We start from the raw sequence: 25,227 nt of genomic DNA on the forward strand, positions 1-25,227 counted from the left end.
GGCATTGCTGAAGATGGTAAAACTGAAAATGAATCGGAGAAAGTTGAAATTTTAGCAGAACAATTTTCAAAAGTCTTTGTGGAAGAGCCAAAAGGCAAAGTGCCAGACTGTGAAGTGAAGAGTATACCAACCTTGACTCATCTAGAAATTACTAAAGTAAAAATTAAAAAGATCATTGAAAATCTAAAAAAGCATAAATCACCTGGACCTGATGGGATACACCCTAGAATCATAAAGGAGGCTATGGAACAACTATTAGTGCCCTTAGAAATACTTTATCAATACTCCTTTACACACAAGGAACTCCCTCAGGATTGGCTCATTGCACATATTACTCCCATACATAAAAAGGGTGCCAAGTGTATCCCAGAAAACTATAGACCAGTCAGCTTGACAAGTGTCATATGTAAGATTTTTGAGACTATAATAAGGGAGGAGATAATGACGCACATGAGATCATATAATTTGTTTAGTGAAAAACAATATGGATTTATCCCGGGACGGTCAACGGTGCTCCAACACATAAAAGTTATGGACAAGTGGACTGAAACTATTGATGATGGTTATGCAATTGATGTAATATATTGCGATTTTATGAAGGCATTTGATAGAGTGGCACATAAAAGGCTTATAAGTAAAATTAAGAGTTATGGAATTGGAAAAGAGTACCAGGAATGGATTACAGCTTTTCTAACACAGAGAAAACAAAGAGTGGTGGTGAAGGGGGAAATGTCAAGTTGGAAGCCAGTGATAAGTGGAGTGCCATGAGGTCTGTTCTCGGGCCATTGCTGTTTGTAATATTCATAAATGATCTCCCTGATAAAATATCAAATGATAGTGAAGTATATATGTATGCGGATGATACTAAGATCTTTAGATGCATTAAAGAAGAAGATGACTGTCGGAAGTTGCAGCAAGATGTGTTAGACTTATATTCATGGAGTGAAAAATGGTTATTAAGATTTCATCCAGACAAATGCAAATACATGAGAATAGGAAGAACATCTGTTGAAGATCAAGGATATCACATGGAGAAACAGTTAATGAGGATTACTACAGAGAAAGATGTGGGTGTCATTATAAACAATAAACTAAGTTGTGCTGACCATCTAGTAGAAAAAGTAAATAAAGCCAATAATTTAGTGGGAATAATTAGAAGAACTTATGTTTCATTGGATTCTGAAATATTTAAATCCTTGTTTAAGGCACTGGTAAGACCACACATTGAATACGCCAACCAAGTATGGAGTCCTTACTTGGTGAAAGACATTGAAATTGTGGAAAACGTTCAGCGAAGGGCTACTAGGATGGTGCCTGAACTCAAGGGACTTTCCTACGAAGAGAGACTGAGGAAGCTGAGACTGCCCACACTGGCATATAGAAGAGCAAGGGGAGATCTAATTGAGGCCTATAAGATACTCACTGGGAAATATGATGATGCATGTACCAGAGGAATATTGAAACTTAGAGAAGAAAGCAGGAGTAGGGTAAATTCATTGAAACTGTTTAAGTCAAGATCACGGTTGGATGTAAGGAAGTATGCTTTCCCAAGTAGAGTAGTGAATAATTGGAATCAACTGCCTGAGTGGGTGGTGACGGCAACAACAGTGATTCAGTTTGAATCCAGACTCGATAAATTCTGGGCTAACCAAGATTTGAAATATAATTACAAGGCTCAAATCGTCCACCACACACTGCCACAAGTTGTTAACGTAGATCTGGAGTCACAGGCGTAAGCCTCTTCCAGGTCTTCTGTAAGTATCTGTAAGTATCAGCTGACGCCACAGCCTGCACCCATTTTAGAGGATCTGGGTGACCGGAGGACCCCACTGCCCCACTTGCTACAACCACTGCATCCAGGTGGTGCCTGGTGATCCGAAATTGTAGGTACTGTATGCCAGTTACATATTTACCCATATATATGTGCCGAAAACCATGAATAATAAGTTAAAAGTGGTGCAGTGGGCGGGGCGTTGAAATTTTAATTTCGGGCCCAGCAAGAGGCCTGTAGTGGCTTTAAACGAAAACAGTTGGATGAATAGATGTGTGGAGAGCCATATATGTATGGCGGGCAAGGGTTTTGTGGCGGGCGAGGGAGGGAGTGAAAGCGACGGCTGTGTTTTATACAGAATAGCACCCACCCGGGTGTCAAATTGGCGCTGTGTCCAGGGGTAATGGGCTCCCTCCCACCACAGGCTCAAGGGCCAATGCGACGGAGATGAGCACCGAGGCCACGCGCTGCTATAGCATATGCCCCCAACTTTACCTTTATCTTACAGTGACTGACGTTTACTGCCGATACATGTTGATTTATTATTTATCATTACCTACCCAGTTAATTTTCATCATCATTGGTAACCCCCATTTATGCATAATGTAAAGATGAATCGTTTGTTTCAGTGACTTTGTGTTATTTGGGTCACTGATATCACAAAAAGATACCAGTTAGGTTAGATTATCAATGAGTGAAGCAGTAACAATCCAATATTATATTTAAATGGTAATCAATTGGGCAAAACTTAAGAATAACCACTCCAAACCAATATTCGTATTAATTTAGCACGTGAAAGAATTATTATTATAATGCATTTTTGTATACGTTTTTACCTTGGGGAGGGGCCAGGGGGGCAAGCCTCTTTAATTATAGAGTTAGCTGGCTCGGATTTTCTAACTCCATTGTTATTGTTTCACAACCGCCTCTATACACAGACTGAGCCTCATACCTGCCTTGCAGTGCACCCTACAAACTAGTTCCTAAGTCAGTGCGCGCAGTTCGTAAAGTTCAGTTGGAGTAGTTTAAATATATTTGACATGTGGCGTGGCCCGTCAAAACTTACGCGCCGTGGGACGGATTAGGAGGGGGGGGGGGGCAGTATGCCCACCATCTGATGACACGCCTGACACTCGTCAACAGATTGAATGCTAGGTCATATTGGAATAGACTACAAGAGTATGCGTTAGGGACTTTCCTTACTTTCGAGACTTGGGAATTTTTCCTGATTTAGGGATTTTTCTAGGGAAATTTTGGAAGGCCATTTTTCAGTGATATGGGCTCCCCCCCCCCAATACCCCGGTTCCCCACAGGTCCCCAGGTTTGTCTTGGGGGGTAGGGGGGGGCTGCGGTGGTGGAGGGGGTGGAGTGGTAATGCTTAAGATTTACCGTGGCTCTTCCGTCACGCTGGTCGCGGGTTCAAGATAAGTACAAGATAAGTAATAATGCGGCTTTAGGTCCAAATAGGTTGTTTCCTAAATGATGAGTTTTGTTTAAAATTATATTCCATCATATTTTTGTTGCCAAGGTATAATTTGAAGGCATGAATAGTATTCCAATTGCTGTAGAAAGTATCCAATTTGGATTATCAATATACAGTCATCGATCAAAGGTGGCATATGCTGGGGTGTGTGTCGCCTCACCCACCCTACAACACCAAGTTTGAGGGTCCCTCCGGACAAGTCTCCATGCAGGGCCCCCTTTCATCCTGAGTACCTCCTGGCAGGATTTATCAACTTGCTCAAGTCACAAACTCTGTAAGTGTCATTATTAGTTTCTTCTGATCTTAGAGTGAGTCAAAACTGTAAAGTTAACATGTACCCAGTTATGATAATCATTATTAATAGTTTCGTGTATTTTTATTTCGTGTCAACGTGTTCCATCAGTGTTCCCAATCACACCTTGTAACACAGTAATGTCTTGACATTCATTGTCTTTCTTGATTAATCTGTGTAATAAGAAATAAAAATTTTTACCTCTTGTTAATTGTGCTCAATGTTTTTATTAGTTAAATAAATGCATTTCTATAGTTGTTTTGATTTATTTTCTTATGCCGGAGGATAGAACTGATCTTGATTTTCATGACCCTATTTGTACTGAGTGAATGAGAGTTATAGTTCAGCAGTGTTATCATTAGGTAAGGTTGGAGGCATTTGATAAGCTGTGTGTTGTCTTGATCTTGACAAGTAATGCACAGGGCACCAGTACAGGTGCATAACACGGATATTTGTGTTGGCTGCTGGGGGAACTAGGGTGCCGAGTGTGTAGGGAAGGAAATGAATTGGTGTACTACTAGTTAGTCTTGGTGTGTTGTGACAAGTGAGTGTGTATTTGTTTTCTGAATGAGTCTATTGTACCGCAGTCTAAAGTCCGTAGGGGGAGGCTGTTCCAGTCACGTGTGGTGCATGCAAAGTATGAGTCCGTACATGTGTCAGTGGTTGTGTGATATGTTTGGTATTTTTGCTGAGTGTGTTATGAGTACGCTGACTGTTTGCGTCCTGTAAGTATGTGTGTGGGTCAATGTCAATGTAAGTGTATGTGATCTTGTACAGAATTTTAAGTGTGTGCTTGTCTGCACATGTGAAGAGGTTACATATTAATCTGTTGTTTGATCTGTGTTATGATGCCTGGTGTTCAAGTTCATTGTTTATAATGAACCGAGCCACCTTGGTGTTGATTATTGCTAACTTATAAATGTTTGTGTGTGTGTGTGTCAGGATCCCACACCGTGGAACAGCATGCTAGTGTTGGTCTCACAAGTGTGTTGTTCATCAGCGCTTATTTGTCTCTGGCCCTTAAGCCTGCGTCAAGTGAGAACCTATTACCCTGGGACACAGGCAAGTATCTAATGTCTAAGTTAAAAGAGTTTGCTTTCCCAGAAAACCCATTTATCCATCAGCCTGATAGGGTATCAGGACACCTCTCCTCGAAATTGAACTTTCTTTCGGCCACCTCTTTTAATTATTTTTGGGAGCAGGGAGTAGCGGGCTTTTTATTATTGTTTTCTTTTTTTGTGCCCTTGAGCTGCCTTCTTTGTTGTAAAAAAGGGAAGATGAACAGGTGGTGTGCCATCTGCCTAGGCTGGGCCTATGAATTTTAGAGTAAAAGATTCGACATTAAGATGGTACAGCAAGACACAGAAGCTAGAGAGAGTAGACTGGCATGTAGGAGACTGGGGGAGCAGGTTGATGTTTAAAGCAAGAATGAGAACCCGCAGCTAAATGGCAGGAATAGGGAAGGGAAACCAGAACTGTAGCTGTAGGACAGGGAGAAAGAATCAGTGGAACATACAATAGTAGAATGCAGCAACCATGAGAGGCAGAGAGGGATTTATTAGTAGCACCAGGGAGGAGTGGGCTAAGAGGCTAGAGGAGGACACCGGGGCCATCGCACGGTACGTGTTGGATGGAGATGCAGTGCTGGGAAAAAAGGGCACAAATGCTTGAATAAGCGCACGGATAAGCAATGTCAGTAAGTTATTCCAGCAACAAACTGAAAAGTAAAGTGTGATAGTATATTGCAGTGAAGAAAAATTAAGCTACACAGCACAATTGAAAGGAAAAGTGTGAATAAACAGGAGAGATGCCCGAGAGGAGGAGGACAGGTCAAAAGAAGAAGAGGAAGAATGTTTGTCTACATATCCGCCTAAATGTGTTCCATTTACGGCGCCAAAACCCGGACATGGGTCTGGGTTTATCCCCGAACCTGGTTCCGGGTTTTGTGTCAAATGGAAGATGCTATTAATGGTCTGAGCATACGCAGTTCACGAGAGACCAGTGTTTATAAACAAAAGCACCAGCTTTTGACGATGGGACACCAAATAACACAACACCGGGTGCCTTCAGTATCATGGCATGGTCACAAACGAATATGGAATATCAAATTTGAGGCAGTGAATAATCATTTTTTGAGCAAAGTTAAATGATTTTTCTCTTTGATATATTGATTTTTGAGTAGCATAAAAAAATAACCTAGTGTTTTAATTTTCATGATCTAAGTATGAAATCTCATCACCGAAGATATTTCATACCCCGAAGTTTTTTCATACAACACCGGGCCACGCATGCGCAATAAGGAGACAACGTTTTTTTTCTGAGGTGGAAAAAAAGTAGCGATTATCGCTGGTTTGGTTACAAAAGTAACGAAGATACCGATATATATTTGGTAATAATTCAGGAGATGTGGGCTCTCGAATTTCCAGGCACAAACTATTTTTTTCTAGGTAAAACGTGGTGCTTTTTCAAGTGGAGATAGTCTTTTTTTCCGGAAACTATTAGGAAAGGGGCTATTTCAATTTTCTTGATCAAGTCACAATCCTAATATTTCCGGAAAAAAACCATCTCCACATGAAAAAAACACCACAAATTACCCAGAAAAAAATAGTTTGTGCCTAACCTAACCTAACCTATCCTATCCTAACCTAACCTATCCTAACCTATCCTAACCTAACCTATCCTAACCTAACCTAACCTAACCTATCCTAACCTAACCTAACCTAACCTAACCTAACTTAACGGCAAACCAGCCCGAGGCCGTGGCACTGCTTCTGCGACAATCAGTCATGCGCGGTATGTGATAAAGGGAGGGTGTATGTCTCTCGGGGTCCAGGAATAATTTATTTTTTATGTATTTTTATTTTTTATTTTTTATGGTTTCCGGAAGTGAACAGGGTCTACACTATATACTGATACAGAAATAATGCAGAAAACGTGAGTATTAACGGCGGTAGAGAGAGCCCATACCTCCTGAATATTATCCATATAGGTAAATAAGTAGCGGATGGTCGATAATCCGATTTTGTTATCAGCGATAAAGTATCGCGATAACATCGCGATAACGCCCAGCTATGAGTGGGGGGGATTCTGGAGCTGCCCTGTGTAGGCCACCCGGCCTCTTGCAGTTTCCCTATGTTCTTATGTTCTTATGAGTGGAGGGCGGCCTGTCTTGTGCAGGACAGCTTACCTACTTCTGCTGCATGAGAAGGTTAAGACTTCCCGGCGGCGGTGGTGGAGGTGTTGTCCTGGCAGTGTTGGGGCTGAGGGTGTCGCTGGCCAGCAGGTCCCCAGCGCTGGCCCGTGGGTGTGGAGCCTTCGTCGTCTTCTTCTTCTGGGGTGTTTTAGGGGGCTGGTTGGGCAGGGCCAGAAGGGATGCTGCTCGGGCCTCGGCGCGTGCTGTTGTTGTCACCTGGCAGTGTTGCCAACTGGAACTTTCCGCTACACGCACGAGCCTCAAACACGCTACATTGGACCACAAACGATACAAATTGTAAATATATTTCCACATCAGACGAAATAATGTTATCTGCTGGTTACTGTATAGCCAGGTACCCAAGGCATCTTTTCTCGTGAATAATAACTTATTAGATTCTAATCAGTTTGGCTTCCGTACGTAAGGCTCACTCAGTTGATGATCAGCTCCTTCTAACATATGATGACGCCACCTGCTGGCTTGATCAGGGGCATATGGTCGACCTTATACTATTTGACTTTAGTAAATCATAACATTATGATCAGTAAGCTCTCCCACATCGGTATAGGGGATCCCTTACTCTCTTGGATACACGGATTTCTGAACGGTAGAGTATTGAGGGTTGTGGTTGGGGGTTCTGAGAGTGATTTTACGCATGTAACTAGTGGAGTTCCCCATAGTATATCCGGTTGTGTTGGAAAATTTAATGTTGTTATTTTTTTATATAGAATCTTGGCAACTGTGTTGAAAATGTTCCAGGTAGTATTGTGAACATAGAAAAATATGTTGCCAGTTTTTTCATTTGGTCCCACATGACTTTCTACTACAGAAACTAAAGTCACTAAAATCGAGCAGTTCGATCAAGATTAGAAAATAGCGCCTACATACATATAGGTTTAGATATGTTTCTGCATGACATTTTTGTAGTTTTGGGGTATTGTGGCACTAATCTACCAAAGGTCAAGGAGGAATCTCTGGAATAACATCAAACCCAAAGACTTTGCTGAAGTTCTGTTTCACTGGTCCTGAGTTGGCACGCATTGCTTCCGAAAGTGAACAACTGGCAGCAGTGTCCAACAGTGCTACAATACAACAACAGCACCACTGCCTCTCTCAGGCCAAAGTTCGTCGCCAGGAACAGGCAATCACACAACTGAAGAAGGTACTGTCGCCATGCAACATCTTTAGTGGATCAAAAGGAACTGAGACTGGGCCCGCCAGTGATGCAACGACAGGTCGGATGTTCAAGCTTCTGTCGAAGGAGATCATTCCCGACAACATCAAAGAAAGCATTCTGTCCACAGAGCAGATTGGCATGGATGCATACAGAAGTTTCATTGAAGATCGTCTGATTGGCAATGGAAACCTGTGGGCCAAGATGACAAAGGTTAAACTGCTGTCTTGGTCAGCAACTGCCAAGGAAATTAAACTGAAAGCCGGTTCCCAAGTGATCACACTGAAAGCAACATCATCACTGTTTGCTAGGATGCTGGTGATAGCACGATCCTCAAGGGATGACATCAACTTAGAGGAAGTGATTGGCACCCACGAGTTTGTGTACATAAACAGGTTACTGATGCAACCAGATGGAGCAATCCACCCGACCACTGACAAGAGCATGGTAATCCACCTGCTGGAGAACCTTCTGGAGCCAGATGACAATACAACCCCAGGAACCAATGCTCAGGGCACCAACGATGAAAACGAGGGTTTCTGTCTTGTAGTTGATGGCATGGCTGTATTGCATGAGTTGATGGCTGTCAAGAACGTCAAAAACTGCAAGGATTTAGGCACATCATATGTCAAGTTGATTGACTCAAAAGCTCGAGGTTATGGCCAAGTGAGGATCATCTTTGATAATTACACCATAGTATCTTCACTCAAGGAGGGCACACGGTAGAGCCGCAGAGGCAAGTCCAAGGGAATCAATTCCTACATTGTAGAAGATGCAACTTGTATCAAAGACAAAGGTACATTTCTTGCAAGCAATGAGACAAAGGATTCACTCACTTTGTACCTGGCACAACAACTCATCAACCAGAGTACTACCAAGAACCTAGTAACCGTGACACGCAGCAGCATTATGACAAACTCTGAATGTCATGTATCTACAGGTGTAAGCACCCACGAAGAAGCTGACACTCTGATGATATTACACGCTGTAGAAGTAGCAGGAACAGGATTTGAAGTCCACATATACTCACAGGACACTGATGTTCTGCTCTTGGCTCTTCGTAGGGTGCCAATGCTTGGTACGCGACCAGCAATGATCATGGGCACCGGAGAACGCCGTCGCATCATCCAGCTGAAACCCATCTATGACAAGCTTGGTTCCGACAAAGCATCAGCTTTGATCAAATGGCATGCGCTGACTGGATGCGATACAACTGGGCATATACAAGGCAAAGGAAAAAAAGGATGCTTCAAAGCTTTCCTTAATGCCAGTTCAACCGTACTTGCTGCACTGAATGGGCTTGGAGAAGGAGCCGAACCATCAGATAGTGTGGTCGAAGGGTGTGAAGAATTCTTATGCTCACTCTTCTGTCCTAAGCAACTCCATATCCCCAAGGCAAAGAATCTCAGGTGGTACCTCTTCAAAAGGCTGAGATCTGACCAAGGAGTAGACATGTTACCACCTACACATGGAGCTTGGCTCGAGCACATCCGACGCGCACATATTCAAGCAAGTGTTTGGTCACAAGACCTGGTCTTAAATCCAGTCATACCAAATCCTCTCATGCTCGGATGGCAAATGCAACATGACAAACTGATGCCACTGCTATCAAAGGAAGCACCAGCTCCAGAAGCAGTTCTTCAACTCATTCGATGCAACTGCGGATCCACTAACATCGATTCAGCCAACAAGTGTTCGCGCAGATGCTCTTGCAGACAAAATAATCTTGCGTGCACTGAATTGTGCAACTGTACTGGAGATGACACATGCCAGAACACTAATCCTATCACAGATGGCCAGGATATTGAAGAGGACTGACGTCGTGGACATTTGTGGCTGTAACTTGAAACAGCGGATCATTAACATTTGTGTTATTCTTTTGCAATAAGAATTACTTGTTAAGTTGCTAGAAGCAGAATCTTTTGGTGAACATTTATACCATAAGTACAAAATAGTCACACACTATTAGTCTTTATCACATATTTTCCAAAACTGGATAATTATGGCCATTTAAAATTGTTACACACTGTAAATAATTTGAAAATATGTTATTTTTGCGGAATTTTTACGATATTATTTGTTGATGCTGGAAATCAGTCTGGGACCACACAGAAAAACTGGCAACATAATTTTCCCTGTTTGATGATGTATTTAGATGATAATAAAACTTGTTGCCAAGATTCTATATGAAAATATGGCTTTTATACACAAGCCGATATACTACCAAGGGTCTGTCCTTGGACCAACCCTTTTTCTCATTTATATTAACTTTGTGGCTCACGGTCTGACCTGTAAATACAAAATTTTCGCTGATGATCTGAAAATATACCAAAAGATAAATAAGACTAACCTTCTCTTACATTGTTAGATCTTGCTTCTGTGCAGAGAGATGTAGACCTACTGGTGTCACGTGCGGAATCGTGGGGCTCAGGCTCAACTCGGACAAGACCCGTGTTCTTAGGTTCTGCCGAGGATCTGCTCCAAATCTTGGCCCGTACTCTGGCTACTATATTAGAGGAAATCCTTTACAGTTTATGCAGTCTGCATCAGATTTAGGGGTTCAAGTTGATACTTCATTGAAGTTTCATCTCCACATACGCTCTCTTGCAAATAAAGCTGCAGGAATTGCGTCGAATTTACTTAAGAGGACAGTTAACCGTGAGCCTAAGTTTATGAAATCTCTTCTCACCTCTCATATCGATCCGTCCTGTGCAGGAATTTTGTTCAGTTGTATGGCACATAGGGTATGTAGGTAATACTGACATGCTTGAGAGGGTCCTGCGACGATGGACCAAGGAGATTGTTGGACTTTCGCATCTTGACTATGCCTCCCGACTGGATGCCTTGGGTCTCTTCTCTGTGCATGGCAGAATGCTTAGAGCTGACATAGTCAAGGTCTGGAAGATTCTCAATGGCCTCTCTCCTGTGCAATCCTCTGAGTTATTTTCCCTCCAGACATCATCTAGGACCCGTGGAAATTCACACAGATTATTTCTACCCCACAGCAACACAGAAATACGTAGGCGATACTTCTTAGTCCGAGTGATTGCTTTGTGGAATAGCCTGCCAGACACAGTTATCCTGTCAACATCCTTAACTGTATTTAAGAGAAAACTAGCAGAGTACCTTGGTCAAAGGCTATACGAATTTTAACCCCTACGCTACGTACTGTTGTGCTGAATGCTTCCCCCGGCGTCCATGGGCCTCTAGAAGGCTCCGAGAGGAGCGAGCAGGGGGGCGGGAAGCAAGGCGAGCCGTCCGGCCAGACGCCAGGCGGGAAGTGTTGCCAACTCGCATATATTTTTGCTACATGTTCTTGTATGATCTAAAATATACTGTAACATTCTAGACTGTACTGTTCTGGATATATATAGGAGAAGAGGGCGAGAGAGTCCCAGTCCGAGTCATAGTAAGCTAGTGCCCAGTGAAGAGTCAAGAGTGAAGTGAACTACTAAGGAAGAATATTAAACTACAGATGTTGTGCAAAGTGTTTACATATCTCCCTCCCACGGAGTCTTGTGACGGCGACACGGAACCCAAGTAATACGTCCGATGTTGTGCGAAATAAGTCGACCGACAAATAATTAGTAACATCGGTATCTGCGCATGCGCGGCCTGACAACAACAGAGCTGCGAAATAAGTCGAAGCCAGATGGTAAGTAATTTGTTTCACAGCTTTAGTTAATGGATTTTAGCTAGAATATTATCATCTGTAGGTTTTCATATCAACAGAGAGTATCTCAAGTTATTGTTAATGTGTTAGGCGAGCACTCTGATGCTGCTGGACATTAGGAGAAAGAGATAAAGAAGAGGCTCGGTCACAAGTTCGTTTTCTATGCCAGGGATGGTGTGAAAATGCTCAATTAATTGCATTACTGAAGATTGTTTGAACAAACTCAGATTCCATGGTCACATAAAGCTATCTTGTGATGCATGTGGCCTTTAGTGGCAGGTCACGAAGCCATAAGAAGAAGAATATCTTCCAGTGCATGACTGGGAGCACGAGCTGAGCTATAATAATTTCGCAGGTCCTATAATAAAATTATGTGCGACATACGCTTTGAGTTTATTAAATTACTGAAGATTGTACGAACAAACTCAGGTACCACGGTCACAGCTATCTTGTGATGCATGTGGCCTGTAATGGCAGGTCAGGAAGCCACAAGAAGAAGGATATCTATCACTGCATGACTGTGAGCACGAGCTGAGGTATAATAATTTCGCAGGTCCTATACGTGCGAAATACGCACGAGTTGATTAATTATTATAATACTGAAGATTGTATGAACAAACTTTGATTCCGTGATTACCTAAATCTATCTTGTGATGAATGTGTGGCCTGCAATGGCAGGTCAGGAAGCCACATAAGAAAAAATGCCTATCAGTGCATTGACGATCATAATTTAGAGGCGGTGCTACTTTGGCTTGTTATCTACAAGGAAAAAATATCTACACCGTACTTTGGCTTGTTATCTACAAGGAAAAGTATCTACACCGTACTTTGGCTTGTTATCTACAAGGAAAAGTATCTACACCGTACTTTGGCTTGTTATCTACAAGGAAAAGTATCTACACCGTACTTTGGCTTGTTATCTACAAGGAAAAGTATCTACACCGTACAAATTTTATTTTGAAATGATATCTACATAAAATCATATATATATATATATATATATATATATATATATATATATATATATATATATATATATATATATATATATATATATATATATATATATATATATATATATATATATATATATAACAGAGAAAATTTAATTAAAAATAATTTTAAAAATTCTATTAATAACATTCTAGCGATAAACAGCACATACATCAGCTAAAAATGCTAAATATAAGTCAGGAGCTTCTTTTCTCATCATCCGCCAACATAAGTTGTCTAGGTGCAATTAAAATATTCTTTGACTGCAGCCTCTAATTTTTTTTCAATATACGAATCTTAGCATCAAGCCAGGATATTTCAATTCCTTGTGTATGTGCTCCGGTGTTAAGATCGACGTAATAGTCCTGATGATTTACGGAAAAATGACGAAAATTGATTTGGTTTAAATTAGAGTAAGCTGGCCAGTCGTCGGAATGGATTGTTGAGCCTTCAGCGACTTCTCTCTGAATAATTGGTTGAAGTGTTTTCCTTGTTCGGGACCGGAGCTTCGACACTTTAACCAGACATTCTCTCGAAACCACGACAAGTGTTTTCCTCGTTCTTGTACATTGTTGAGCCGGGACTCAACTACTTCTCTACCATCTCTATTACCCTCTAGAGTCAATCAAGACCATCTAGAGCAGTGGTTCCCAACCTTTTCTATTCTGTGGCCCCCGACCAATATATATAATAATCTCCATGGCCCCATTCAGTGTCTGTCATCTTTTCAGATTCAGTTATTACTAGTTATGAATTGTGTAATGGTGCCAATAGCTATAGGACCAGAACACTATATGGAAAGATTCCAATTTAATGATATGTAAGAGATAATTATCTTTAGGTACTGCAGTGCATTAGAAAAACTGCATGAAAATTGACTTTAAAAGAATCAAAACCATAATTTTCATATTACTCCATGGCCCCAAGAAAGTATCCCGGGGCCATGGCCCCAGGCTGGGAACCATTGATCTGGACCATCCATCAACCTTTTAGATGGCATACCAAAGTAGATTCATGACACGTAGATCGCAATATAAAGTGTAGATCGCATACCAAAGTAGATTCATGACACGTAGATAACAAGCCAAAGTAGCACCTTTAGAGGCTCATTATGATGTATCTTGCTTGAGGAGGCTTTTATTTATATCTCACAAACTTTATTATTACCCTACACACTTATTGTTGCTTTATAAACCTAAAGAGAACAGTGTGAGCACGAACTGGGCTATTTATAATAATTTCGCAGGTTGATAAGTATTTCGCACGTCTACGTGCGAAATACTCAAGATTTCTCGCCCAGCATGAGCAGATACCGATGTTACTAATTATTTGTCGGTCAAGTTATTTCGCACGACACCGGCATAACAATAGTTTCAGTGTTAAGAGTAATTACACAAATATGTATTCTGCTGGCGTGTAGGCACTTGTGGGGTTCCCTTCTCGTGGAACCCGTCTAGGTAAGATGTCTAGGTAGGTAAGGCAACACGAATCTGGCAGTGCAGTGTATAAGGGTAAGGTTGGGGGTTGTCATCTCCTACGTACAATACACACACATGTTTTGGCAGCACAATGCATTACACGGGTGTGTGTCATAGGTAAGGTTGGGGTTGAATTATGGGCAAGACAGACGGACCCTGACCACAGGAAGGCCCCATACACGACTTCCCTAGCAGCCTCACACCTGCCCTGACGGCCCTAATCCTGCCCTGATGGCCCCACACCTGCCCTGATGGCCCCACACCTGCCCTGACAGCCCCAATCCTGCCCTGATGGCCCCACACTTGCCCTGATGGCCCCACACCTGCCCTGACGATCGCACACCTGCCCTGATGGCCCCACACTTGCCCTGATGCCCTGACGATCACACACCTGCCCTGATGGCCCCACACTTGCTCTGATGCCCCACACCTGCCCTGACGATCACACACCTGCCCTGATGGCCCCACACTTGCTCTGATGCCCCACACCTGCCCTGACGATCACACCTGCCCTTATGGCCCCACACTCGCCCTGATGGCCCCACACCTGCCCTAACGGTCCCACACCTGCCCTGACGATCGCACACCTGCCCTGACGATTGCACACCTGCCCTGACGATCGTATATTTGCCCTGATGGCCCCACACCTGCCCTGATGGCCCCACACCTGCTCTGATGGCCCCATACCTGCCCTGACGTCCCCACACCTGCCCTGACGATCGCACACCTGCCCCGACGATCGCACACCTGCCGTGATGGCCCCACACCTAGGTGCCCTGACGATCGCACACTTGCCCTGACGGCCCAGCACCTGCCCTGACAGTCCCACACCTGCCATGACGGCCCCACACTTGCCCTGATGCCCCCACACTTGGCCTGACGATCGCACACCTGCCCTGATGGCCCCACACCTGCCCTGACAGTCCCACACCTGCCATGATGGCTCAACACCTGCCCTGACAGTCCCACACCTGCCATGACGGCTCAACACTTGCCCTGACAGTCCCACACCTGCCATGACGGCCCAACACCTCCCTGACAGTTCCACACCTGCCATGACGGCCCTACGGGCAACACCTGCCCTGACAGTCCCACACCTGCCGTGACGGCCCAACACCTGCCCTGACAGTCCCACACCTGCCGTGACGGCCCAACACCTGCCCTGACAGTCCCACACCTGCCGTGACGGCCCAACGCCTGCCCTGACAGTCACACACCTGCCGTGACGGCCCAACACCTGCCCTGACAGTCCCACACCTGCCGTGACAGCCCAACACCTGCCCTGACAGCCCCACACCTGCCATGACACCCCCACACCTGCCCTGACAGTCCCACACCTGCCATGATGGCCCAACACCTGCCCTGACAGTCCAACACCTGCCATGACGGCCCCACGCCTGCCATGACATTCCCACACCTGCCATGACGGCCCAACACCTGCCCTGACAGTCCCACACCTGCCATGACAGCCCCACACCTGCCCTGAATGTCCCACATCTGCCATGATGGCCCAACACCTGCCCTGACAGTCCCACACCTGCCATGATGGCCCCACACCTGCCCTGACAGTCCCACACCTGCCATGATGGCACAACACCTGCCATGACAGTCCCACACCTGCCCTGACAGTCCCACACCTGCCGTGACAGCCCAACACCTCCACTGACAGTCCCACACCTGCCATGATGGCCCAACACCTGCCATGACAGTCCCACACCTACCGTGACGGCCCAACACCTGCCCTGACAGTCCCACACCTGCCATGACGGCCCCACACCTGCCATGACAGTCCCACACCTGCCGTGACAGCCCAACACCTACCCTGACAGTCCCACACCTCCCATGACAGCCCCACACCTGCCCTGACAGTCCCACACCTGCCATGATGGCCCAACACCTGCCCTGACAGTCCAACACCTGCCATGACGGCCCCACACCTGCCATGACAGTCCCACACCTGCCATGACGGCCCAACACCTGCCCTGACAGTCCCACACCTTCCCTGACAGTCCCACACCTGCCATGACAGCCCCACATCTGCCCTGACTGTCCCACACCTGCCATGATGGCCCAACACCTGCCCTGACAGTCCCACACCTGCCATGACGGCCCCACACCTTCCATGACAGTCCCACACCTACCATGATGGCCCAACACCTGCCCTGACAGTCCCACACCTGCCCTGACAGCCCAACACCTGCCCTGACAGTCCCACACCTGCCATGACGGCCACACACCTGCCATGACAGTCCCACACCTGCCATAATGGCCCAACACCTGATCTTGGATGGCCCCAGCCCATTAGCGGAACAGGCGAATTTTATTTATAGTGGCTGCCGTGATGTGACTCCTGCTTCATTTACTGCCCTCAGCTGTTTATTTTACCATAAAAAAAAAATGTAGGCATACATTCAGGGGAGGCAGTGGCTGAGTGGTTAGCGTGCCAGCCTCGCATTCGGTGCGTTGTCCATGATGGTTCGAATCCGCTAACCACCTGGGATTTTTCAGTCACCCCCGAGTGGCCTAAGACTACCCACATGCTGTCCTGAAGACCACCTATCAACCCGGACTCTAGAAGAAGCAATACAGCGCAAGTGAAATCAAGAATGAGCTCCGGGGGCAGCATGAGCCAATAATAATGGCGACACTTTAAACAATTGCCTGCGCCATGACGGGCTAGGGCCGACCATCAGGCTCATATGGATTAGCCTACCGGCGCTATTGGCCACATGTAATAAAAAAAAAAAAAAAATATCAAAATGCTATATGTATATATATTTCTTAACCCGTCCGCTACAATTGGCACGGATTTTGCCTTCACTGGTAGCCTGGTAACATAATTATACTCCCAGGCCTTTCTCTGCCTCTGTGGTGGATAGTGGATTGTTTCCCATATGGTACTGGTGTGCTGGATATCCCTTCACTGGTAGCCTGGTAACATACACTCCCAGGCCTTTCTCTGCCTCTGTGGTGGATAGTGGAGTGTTTCCCATGTGGTACTGGTGTGCTGGATATCCCTTCACTGGTAGCCTGGTAACATACACTCCTAGGACTTTCTCTGCCTCTATGGTGGATAGTGGAGTGTTTCCCATGTGGTATTGGTGTGCTGGATATCCCTTCACCGGTAGCCTGGTTACATACACTCCAAGGCCTTTCTCTGCCTCTGTGGTGGATAGTGGAGTGTTTCCCATGTGGTATTGGTGTGCTGGATATCCCTTCACTGGTAGCCTGGTAACATAATTATACTCCCAGGCCTTTCTCTGCCTCTGTGGTGGATAGTGGAGTGTTTCCCATGTAGTATTGGTATGTTGGGTAGCCTGGTAACATACACTCCCAGGTCTTTCTCTGCCTCTGTGGTGGATAGTCGAGTGTTACCCATGTGGTATTGGTGTGCTGGATATCCCTTCACTGGTAGCCTGGTAACATACACTCCCAGGTCTTTCTCTGCCTCTGTGGTGGATAGTGGAGTGTTTTCTATGTGGTATTTGTGTGCTGGATATCCCTTCACTGGTAGCCTGGTAACATACACTCCCAGGTCTTTATCTGTCTCTGTGGTGGATATTGGCGTGTTTCCCATGTGGTATTGGTGTGCTGGATATTCCTTTAGTGGTAGCTTTAACATACTCTCCCAGGTCTTTCTCTACCTCTGTGATGGATATTGGAGTGTTTCCCATGTGGTATTGGTGTGCTGGGTATCCCTTCACTGGTAGCCTGGTAACATACACTCCAAGGTCTTTCTCTGCCTCTGTGGTGGATAGTGAAGTGTGTCCCATGTGGTATCAGTGTGCTGGATATCCCTTCACTGGTAGCCTGGTAACATACACTCCAAGGTCTTTCTCTGCCTCTGTGGTGGATATTGGAGTGTTTCCCATGTGGTATTGGTGTGCTGGATATCCCTTCACTGGTAGCCTGGTGACATATAATCCCAGGTCTTTCTCTGCCTCTGTGGTGGATAATGGAGTGTTTCCTATGTGGTATTGGTATGTTGGATATCCCTTCACTGGTAGCCTGGTAACATACACTCCCAGGTCTTTCTCTGTCTCTGTGGTGGATAGTGGAGTGTTTCCCATGTGGTATTGGTGTGCTGGATATCCCTTTACTGGTAGCCTCATAACATACACTCCCAGGTCTTTCTCTGCCTCTGTGGTGGATATTGGCGTGTTTCCCATGTGGTATTGGTGTGCTGGATATCCCTTCACTGGTAGCCTGGTAACATACACTCCAAGGTCTTTCTTTGCCTCTGTGGCGGATAGTGAAGTGTTTCCATGTGGTATTGGTTTGCTGGATATCCCTTCACTGGTAGCCTGGTAACATACACTCCCACATCTTTCTCTGCCTCTGTGGTGGAAAGTGGAGTGTTTCCCATGTGGTACTGGTGTGCTGGATATCCCTTCACTGGTAGCCTGGTAACATAATTATACTCCCAGGCCTTTCTCTGCCTCTGTGGTGGATAGTGGAGTGTTACCCATGTGGTATTGGTGTGCTGGATATCCATTCACTGGTAGCCTGGTAACATACACTCCCAGGTCTTTCTCTGCCTCTGTGGTGGATATTGGTGTGTTTCCCATGTGGTATTGGTGTGCTGGATATCCCTTCAGTGGTAGCCTGGTAACATACACTCCCAGGTCTTTCTCTGCCTCTGTGGTGGATAGTGGAGTGTTTCCCATGTGGTATTGGTGTGCTGGATATCCCTTCAGTGGTAGCCTGGTAACATACACTCCCAGGTCTTTCTCTGCCTCTGTGGTGGATAGTGGAGTGTTTCCCATGTGGTATTGGTGTGCTGGATATCCCTTCACTGGTAGCCTGGTAACATACACTCCCAGGTCTTTCTCTCCCTCTGTGGTGGATAGTGGAGTGTTTCCCATGTGGTATTGGTGTGCTGGATATCCCCTCCCAAGGTTCAGGACTTTACATTTTTTCCTCATTGCATTGTAGCAGCCACTTTTTGTTCCACTCCTAAAGCTTGGTGATGTCTTCTTGTAGGAAATCCACAGTCAAGGGGTTAAAAATAGGCCTTTCTGACAAACTGTTGCAATTTTTATAACACTCTTACTTCCCTTATCAGATTATATTATGTTGTTTGTCTGTCCACAACACAAGTCCTGCAGCAATACTTCCTCTCCACAACACAAGTCCTACAGCAATACTTCCTCTCCACAACACAAGTCCTATAGCAATACTTCCTCTCCACAACACAAGTCCTATAGCAATACTTCCTCTCCATAACACAAGTCCTACAGCAATACTTAATCTCCACAACACAAGTCCTACAGCAATACAAGGATCGTAATGTTACGTCTACGTAAAGACGAGAAATAAGCAAACAGTGAGTGCTGGGCTGACGTAACCTTGCCTCGACGTACAGAGATCAAAGTGTGAATTGAAGTTACTTATACAAACATCTCGTAAGTAAGGTTGAGAAGTTATATTCCATCAGTTTAAATGATGTAATCTTCCCTATACATACAGATCAAGGCAACATATGAAATGAAATGAGGTTACTTATACAAACATCTCGCAGGTTAAGGTTGACATAACTTATATATCGTTAGTTTAAGAGACGTAATCTTGCCTATACGTACAGAGATCAAAATAACATATCTCGAGGGTAAGATTCACGTAACTTGTATTTCGTTAGTTTAAGTTTACGTATACTTACAATAACGTTGTAAAGAGGGAAAGAATAAAGGAAAGAAAGAAGGTGTGTTGAAAGGTCATCTTATCGCCTACAAACACCTAGAGACAAACATTGGGGTGAGGGAGGGAGGGAAGGGTAGCGCACACACACACACACACACACACACACACACACACACACACACACACACACACACACACACACACACACACACAAATGAAATTATAAACACCAACCCACATACCCCAATCAAACACCTCCACACTAAACATCCTTTTTCGACCGTCCATGTTGAGAGAGGAGGCGGAGGAGGAGGAGACGAGAGTAGATGTGGAGCCGCCAGCGATGGAGTTGGCGGCTGTTCCTCTGTCCTTCCCTTCGGCGGCTGCGGCGGGTGACTTCTTGGCTAGGGTAAGTGAGGATAGGTTAAGTTAGGAGATGTTAGGTAAGGCTAGGTGAGGTTAAGTTAGGGGAGGTCATGTAGTTTTATCTTTTAGGGTTCAAGGGCAATAAAACAAAAAAGGCATAAAAAACACTAGGTCCTGCCCCTGACCAGAGAGAAGGAAAAATGACAACGGGGCATAATTACCAGTGAGGGGGCGAGTCTCTCAAACTTGTCGCCCACCATCCAGTGATTGTACCTGTCGAACAGCATCATGAGGGCCAGGACCAGGTTGGCAAACTGCTTCACACGCTCTGAAAGACACAGAAACTGCTCAGCAAGGACTGTAGGCGGGCATCCTCAACACTTCCCCTCACATCAACTCTTTCAAAAGGCCAAGAAAAGGTATCAATTGCATTCTAATGACATGAGGTAATCCAGCTTTCCAGACAGAGCAACAGATCAAAAATAGACAAACTATGTAGAGGAAGCATTAGTTTGAGAAGGCTATAAGAAAATCCAGCTTTCCAGACAGACAACAGATCAAAAATAGACAAACTATGTAGAGGAAGCATTAGTTTGAGAAGGCTATAAGAAAATCCATCTTTCCAGACAGACAACAGATCAAAAATAGACAAACTATGTAGAGGAAGCATTAGTTTGAGAAGGCTATAAGAAAATCCAGCTTTCCAGACAGACAACAGATCAAAAATAGACAAACTATGTAGACATCTTTTCCCAAATTTCAAAATGGCACACCTTCACCCTGCCTCGGAGTCCCCGCCTGGGGGGGGGGGAACACTCTATATACTATGATCAATAGTTTTAAGCCTGTAAAGAATAACCATTGTATAAAATGGAAATAAAGTTTCTGATTCTGATTCCTCTCCCTTCCCTTCCCTTCCACTCCTTTATCTTTCTCTCCTTCCCTTCCTTTCATTCCATTCCCTTCCCTTCCCTTCCTTGACCTTCCCTTCCCTTCCTTGACCTTCCTTCCTTCCTTGACCTTCCCTTCCCTTCCTTGACCTTCCCTTCTCTTCCCTTCCCTTTCTCAACCTTCCCTTCCTTTCCTCTCCCTTCCCTTCCTTTCCTTCCTTTCCTCTCCCTTCCCTTCTGTTCCCTTCCCTCACTCACCTCATCACTGGTTGGTCAAGTTATACACAAGCTCGGAGGAGTGGAAGATGCACTGGTGAGGAGGCTGGAAGACCACGAGGGGCGGCGCCAGGCTCACCATTAGACTGGGGAGGTACACGTGGGTTGCTCTGCGGAGAAAGTGAACACCAGGTTACCTATTCAATTTGTTTTTCCAGAAGAGAGAGAGAGAGAGAGAGAGAGAGAGAGAGAGAGAACTATCACTACAAGCTACAGAAACCCAGAGACAGAGACAGACAGAGACCAAATGAGAAGTAGACATAAAACAGCCATTATCAAGACACCTCTCCACCACAAATTGACCTCTCTCTTGGCCACTCTTTACTTTCGTCTATTATGGCAGCGGTGAGTAGCAGGCCTTTTTTTTCTATGCACTTTTTGTTGCCCTTGAGCCGTCTCCTTTGTTGTAAAAATAAATAAATAAATAAAAGCTACAGAAATCCAGAGAGCCAGACACAGAGAAAATGAGACAGCAAAAGGAAGAAGAAGAAATGAAAAGGGAAAACTAAGACAAGGAGAGGAAGAGAGAAATGAAAAAGGAAAAGAATGAAAGGAAAACGGTGAAAAAATAAGACATAAGAACAGAAAGAGAACAAAAAATAAGAACGGAGGAAAATGAAACAGGGATAAGTAGAGAAAGAGAAGGAAAGCAATACTACCAAAGAGACAGACACAGAGAAAATGAGAAGTAGATAAAACAACCATTAGCACTAAAAGCTACAGAAATCCAGAGAGACAGAGACAGACAAAGACATAGACAGACACAGAGACACAGACAGACACAGAAAATAAGAGAAGCAGAAAAAAACATTACAATAAGCTACAGAAATCCAGACAGAGAAAAACAGAGACAGATAAAGACATAGAGAGACCCAGACAGACAGACAGAGAGAAAATGAGAGAAAAACAGAGACAAAGACATAGAGAGACCCAGACAGACAGACTGAGAGAAAATGAGAAGCGAATAAAACATGAGAGAAAAACAGAGACAGACAAAGACATAGAGAGACCCAGACAGACAGACAGAGAGAAAATGAGAAGCAAATAAAACAACCAGAGAGACAGAGAGAGAAAATGAGAGACAGACATAGACAGACCCATCAATTAAAAGCCACAACCAGAGATAGAGACAGAAAGACATGCGAACAAAGAAAAAACAGGGTCGCCAACTCACCAATCAGCTCCAGGGACGAGGAGTTCAGGAGACCGTACTCAAGCCTCATAATGATGTCACCGTCCGGGTCCTGCTTGTCCTTCTGCAAACACCACCAACAGCGAGGTAAAATGTCGCTGAGTCAAATCCTGCCACACCACACCACACCATACCCAGCCACACCACACACCACACCACACCATACCCAGCCACACCACACACCACACCACACCATACCCAGCCACACCACACACCACACCACACCATACCCAGCCACACCACACACCACACCAAACCCAGCTGCACCACACACACCACACACACCACACCATACCCAGCCACACCACACACCACACCACATGCACCAAACCCAGCTGCACCACACACCACACCCAGCCACACCACACACACCAAACCCAGCACACCACACCACACCATAACCAGCCACACCACACCACACCAGACCCAGCCACACCACACACACACTAGACCATACCCAGCCACACCACACACCACACCACACCACCCAGCCGCACCACACACACCACCACACCATACCCAGCCACCACACACCACACCACACCATACCCAGCCGCACCACACACCACACACCACACCACACCACCACCCAGCCCACCACACACCACACCCAGCTGCACCACACACACCATACCCAGCCCCACCACACCACACCACACCCAGCCACACCACACCACACCACAGCCTCACACCACACACCACACCCAGCCCCACCACACACCACACCATACCCAGCCACACACCACACCACACCACACCCAGTCACACCACACACCATACCCAGCCACACCACACCCAGCCACACCACATTACTCTCCCTTTTCCTTCCTTGGGATTTCCTTCCCTTTCCTTCCCTTCCCGTTCTTGGGCTAGCCTTCCCTTCCCTACTGCAGCCTTCCCTTCCTCTTCCTCCCCTTCCTCTCCCTCCCATCCCCTTCCCTACCTTGGTCACTATAACTACTGTAGGCAGACACACTTCAGAAGTGGATCTTCATGTGCCTGGCAATGTCTCTTTTTGTCTTAAAGAGCTTTCCACAAACATCACACTTGAACTCTCTAAGGCCATAGTGCCTGAAGACATGTCGATTGAGTGCCTGCTTCACACTGAACCTCTTCCCGCACTCTTCACACTCATGACTTTTTACACCAGTGTGTGTAAGGGTGTGTGTATCAAGGTGACTCTTCCGGATGAATTTTTTCCCACATTCCTTACATTCATAGTTCTTCACACCAGTGTGTGTAAGGGTGTGTGTATCAAGGTTACCCTTCAGGGTGAATTTTTTCCCACATTCCTTACATTCATAGTTCTTCACACCAGTGTGTGTAAGGGTGTGTCTATCAAGGTCACTCTTCTGGATGAATTTTTTCCCACATTCCTTACATTCATAGTTCTTCACACCAGTGTGTGTATGGGTGTGTCTATCAAGGTCACTCTTCCGGATGAATTTTTTCCCACATTCCTTACATTCATAGTTCTTCACACCAGTGTGTGTAAGGGTGTGTCTATCAAGGGTACTCTTCTGGATGAATTGTTTCCCACATTCCTTACATTCATAGTTCTTCACACCAGTGTGTGTAAGGGTGTGATATCTGAGGCCATGCCATGTGGTTAATTCTTTTCCACCTCCAGACACACAAACTTCCTCTCTCCTTTGTTGCTGGGTTGCCAGCAAGTTGCTTCATCTGGTGACCACTGACCTCCTGCCCCTGCAGCAGTCTGCTCCTGCTTGTCCTGGCCACTCATGCTGCTGTCCAGCCCTGCAGGTGAGGCAGCCCCAACCTTTGCGGAAGCTGAGTGTGTTGCTGTTGTCCTCGTTCTTTCCTTGTTCTCTTTCCTCCACACACCGGCGGCCTAGGGTCCGTGGTCGTGGTCGATGGTGGTCGTGCCCGTGAGAGCTCTGTAAAAGTGAAGGAATTCTCCAATAGTAATATTGCCAGAATAATGAATCGTTCGAAGAATAATCCGTCTAGTAAGAAGGCGGGCACAAAACCAAGGATACTGTTGGATCTGGCAAAACAAGCCTTGCGGCTGGGGCGGGATGATCAGCTGACTGGGGCAGACGATAGCGACGCAGATAAACAAACAGACACATGCCCAGTCTGTAAGGTTAAGGTTGGTGAGGAAGACAAGGCTCTAGGCTGTGAACTATGTGAAATGTGGCACCACATAAAGTGTGAGGAGGTCACTGAGGCAGTGTATAATTTCCTGAGCAGCAATCAAGTAAGTAAGATTCACTGGTATTGTACCAAATGCGATATTGTTGCGGGGAAATTGTTCAAACAAGTAACCAACACATCCAAGAGACAGGATAAAGTAGAAAGACGTATGGATGCCCTGGAAACTAAAACCACTGAGGCCTTAGAGGAGATCAACAGTGATGTCAAGAATCTGAAGGAGGAAATTAGAGATGATATCAAGTCTCAAGTGAACAGTGAGTTGAAATCTAGGATTGATGAAGTCAAGCAGAAAGTTGGGGAGGAAGTCAAGAGTGTGATTAATGAAGCAGTGGAAAGCAAAATAGTTGATATAACAATTGACACGAGGAACAAAGCAGGGCGGATCCAGAAAATCAATTTTGGGGAGCCCGCTGGTAAAATTTCATAAGTTAGCGACAGCCTCAAACAGTGAAGACCAATGGATAGTGATGGCGGTTCTTTGCTTAAAATCCGCAGCCCCCGAGCAATCAACGTATATGTGACAAATGAATTTTTCTTGTATCTATATATGAAGTGCAATCAATATTAAGCTGGCAAGCAATAACAAGAAACAATTCAAATTGCACATCCGACCCGTAAAAAGGCAGAT

General features: G+C 45.2%; 2 protein-coding genes across 17 annotated transcripts in view; one reads left to right on the forward strand and one right to left on the reverse strand.

Annotated features, from left to right (window-relative positions):
- The window catches only part of LOC126984853 (uncharacterized), a 129,588-nt gene extending 109,682 nt beyond the window's left edge, over window positions 1-19,906 (forward strand). Inside the window, exon 7 of the transcript XR_007737990.1 lies at window positions 19,756-19,906. The gene's annotated coding sequence lies outside the window, so the exon portion shown is untranslated. The remainder of the gene's footprint in view (window positions 1-19,755) is intronic.
- LOC126984856 (gastrula zinc finger protein XlCGF46.1-like) overlaps window positions 1-25,227 on the reverse strand; it is a 91,757-nt gene that overhangs the window by 24,452 nt on the left and 42,078 nt on the right. For 8 of the 16 annotated variants that reach the window (XM_050839087.1, XM_050839088.1, XM_050839085.1 and 5 more), the window contains 5 exons: window positions 22,404-22,485; window positions 21,212-21,339; window positions 20,285-20,391; window positions 19,940-20,101; window positions 6,734-7,008 (listed from right to left, as the gene is read on the reverse strand). The exons of 2 other annotated variants lie outside the window; for them this stretch is intronic. Coding sequence is in view for 3 of the 14 variants with exons in the window: in XM_050839090.1 (XP_050695047.1) it covers window positions 23,399-23,965 (567 nt within the window). In the remaining 11 variants the exon portion in view is untranslated. Of the gene's footprint in view, window positions 1-6,733; window positions 7,009-19,939; window positions 20,102-20,284; window positions 20,392-21,211; window positions 21,340-22,403; window positions 22,486-23,364; window positions 23,966-25,227 lie in introns of all 16 variants that reach the window. 6 more of the 16 variants (XM_050839090.1, XM_050839078.1, XM_050839077.1 and 3 more) reach the window with 6 other exon arrangements.

Source organism: Eriocheir sinensis, chromosome 57, assembly GCF_024679095.1.
Source record: "Eriocheir sinensis breed Jianghai 21 chromosome 57, ASM2467909v1, whole genome shotgun sequence".
NCBI classification, from domain to species: Eukaryota; Metazoa; Arthropoda; class Malacostraca; order Decapoda; family Varunidae; genus Eriocheir; species Eriocheir sinensis.